This window comes from Cynoglossus semilaevis, chromosome 3, assembly GCF_000523025.1.
Source record: "Cynoglossus semilaevis isolate Cse_v1.0 chromosome 3, Cse_v1.0, whole genome shotgun sequence".
Classification (NCBI taxonomy): domain Eukaryota; kingdom Metazoa; phylum Chordata; class Actinopteri; order Pleuronectiformes; family Cynoglossidae; genus Cynoglossus; species Cynoglossus semilaevis.
In genome coordinates this window covers 14773631-14774966 of record NC_024309.1, presented here as the reverse complement: position 1 = coordinate 14774966, position 1336 = coordinate 14773631, and the positions used below count along the sequence as shown (strand labels likewise).

Genomic DNA, 1336 nt, shown 5'->3' with positions numbered 1-1336 from the left:
AACATGAGGCCCATACGGAGAGGGGGGGGGGGGGGGGGGGGGGGGGGATCTGTGAAAAGTTAAATATTGGATGTTTAACTACTTATACTTTGTTGAATTTCTAGTTTTTTTTCACTCTGATATCAGATCCTAAAACAGTGAATGAGGTGGTAAAAAAAACAAACATTTTGGACATTTTGAATGACATCATGACGACGTGCCGGTCACTTTTTCTTGCCTTTTCCAGCGGGAAGTCGACTCTATAAACACCAGTGTTTATGAAGTAAATCAGTGTTTTTCAGCTGGCAGCGTTTCAGGTCTCGCTGCTCTCCTGCTGCTGCGGTCGGAAACTTTTTGTCACGTTGGTTAAACCAAACAATAGATCTCCAACACTGGAGTTAGAAAGAAACACAATCAGACCCACCAGTAGAGGCAGCGGTGGGTCAGCGACCCCTGTGGGCCATGATGTGAAATTACATCATTTTCTCTATGGGGGTTTGGTTTGAGCAGGTGTAGAGGTTTATGGGTTAAATCTGTTTTTACTCCAGTCTCTGTTGGTGGTTGTGGCTTTAAGGGGATTCAACATGGCCGCCTAGGGTTGATGGTTCAACTCCCACACAGTCACCACACTGACAAAAAGACGTCCACAGTCGAACAGTAACTGACAGGAAAAGGTGATGATGGTGAGGGTCAGTCAGAAAGTTCCAAGACAAACAACTGTTTGGTGTCAAAGGTCATCCTGCAGGGACTGCCCCCTGGTGGTCTGTCAGACTCATGTCTTCATTAACCTGAGAGTCATTTAAACTCGTGGATGGAGGTCTGTGTCAGGGAGAGCGGCCCGGGTCATTCCAAGGTCTGCCCCCCGCCCCCCGGCCGTTCATCTTTCTCTCCCTGACAGACGGCCTCGACCTCCGGCGCTCGCCCGTCACTCACCGTCTGTCTGCTCCGTTCAGGTGTCCAGGTTGCCGTCGAGGACACGGGACTCTCCCAGGGTTCAAGTAAAGGCCTCCCGGACCCCGTGGGCCCCGAGGACCCCCTGGACGCCCTCCTCCCTCGACCACCTGTGATAGAGATCGGCGAGGCCGGGCCTCCTGGGAAAATGGTCTCCTCCAAGTTGCCTGAGGGAACGAGTGGCAGCATGACGATCCAGGGCTTCGCAGGAGCTCCAGGTGGGACACACACACACACACACACACCCCCACCGACCGTGAAGCCGAGTGACCTGATGGTCAAATATCTGCTGTCTCTCCACAGCTTCTCCAGTCAAACGGTTCGGGTCAGAGAAGACCACCGTGAGCCCAGTCTCAGGTAACTGCTCCTGTCATTCTTTTTATTTTATGGGGCGGGGGGTTGAGGG

At 52.5% G+C, this 1336-nt stretch overlaps 1 protein-coding gene across 1 annotated transcript in view; it reads left to right on the top strand.

Moving 5' to 3' along the window:
* emilin2b (elastin microfibril interfacer 2b) overlaps positions 1-1336 on the top strand; it is a 33184-nt gene that overhangs the window by 10189 nt on the left and 21659 nt on the right. The window contains exons 5-6 of the mRNA XM_008308269.3: positions 933-1148; positions 1234-1287. Coding sequence (XP_008306491.1) covers positions 933-1148; positions 1234-1287 — 270 coding nt within the window. The remainder of the gene's footprint in view (positions 1-932; positions 1149-1233; positions 1288-1336) is intronic.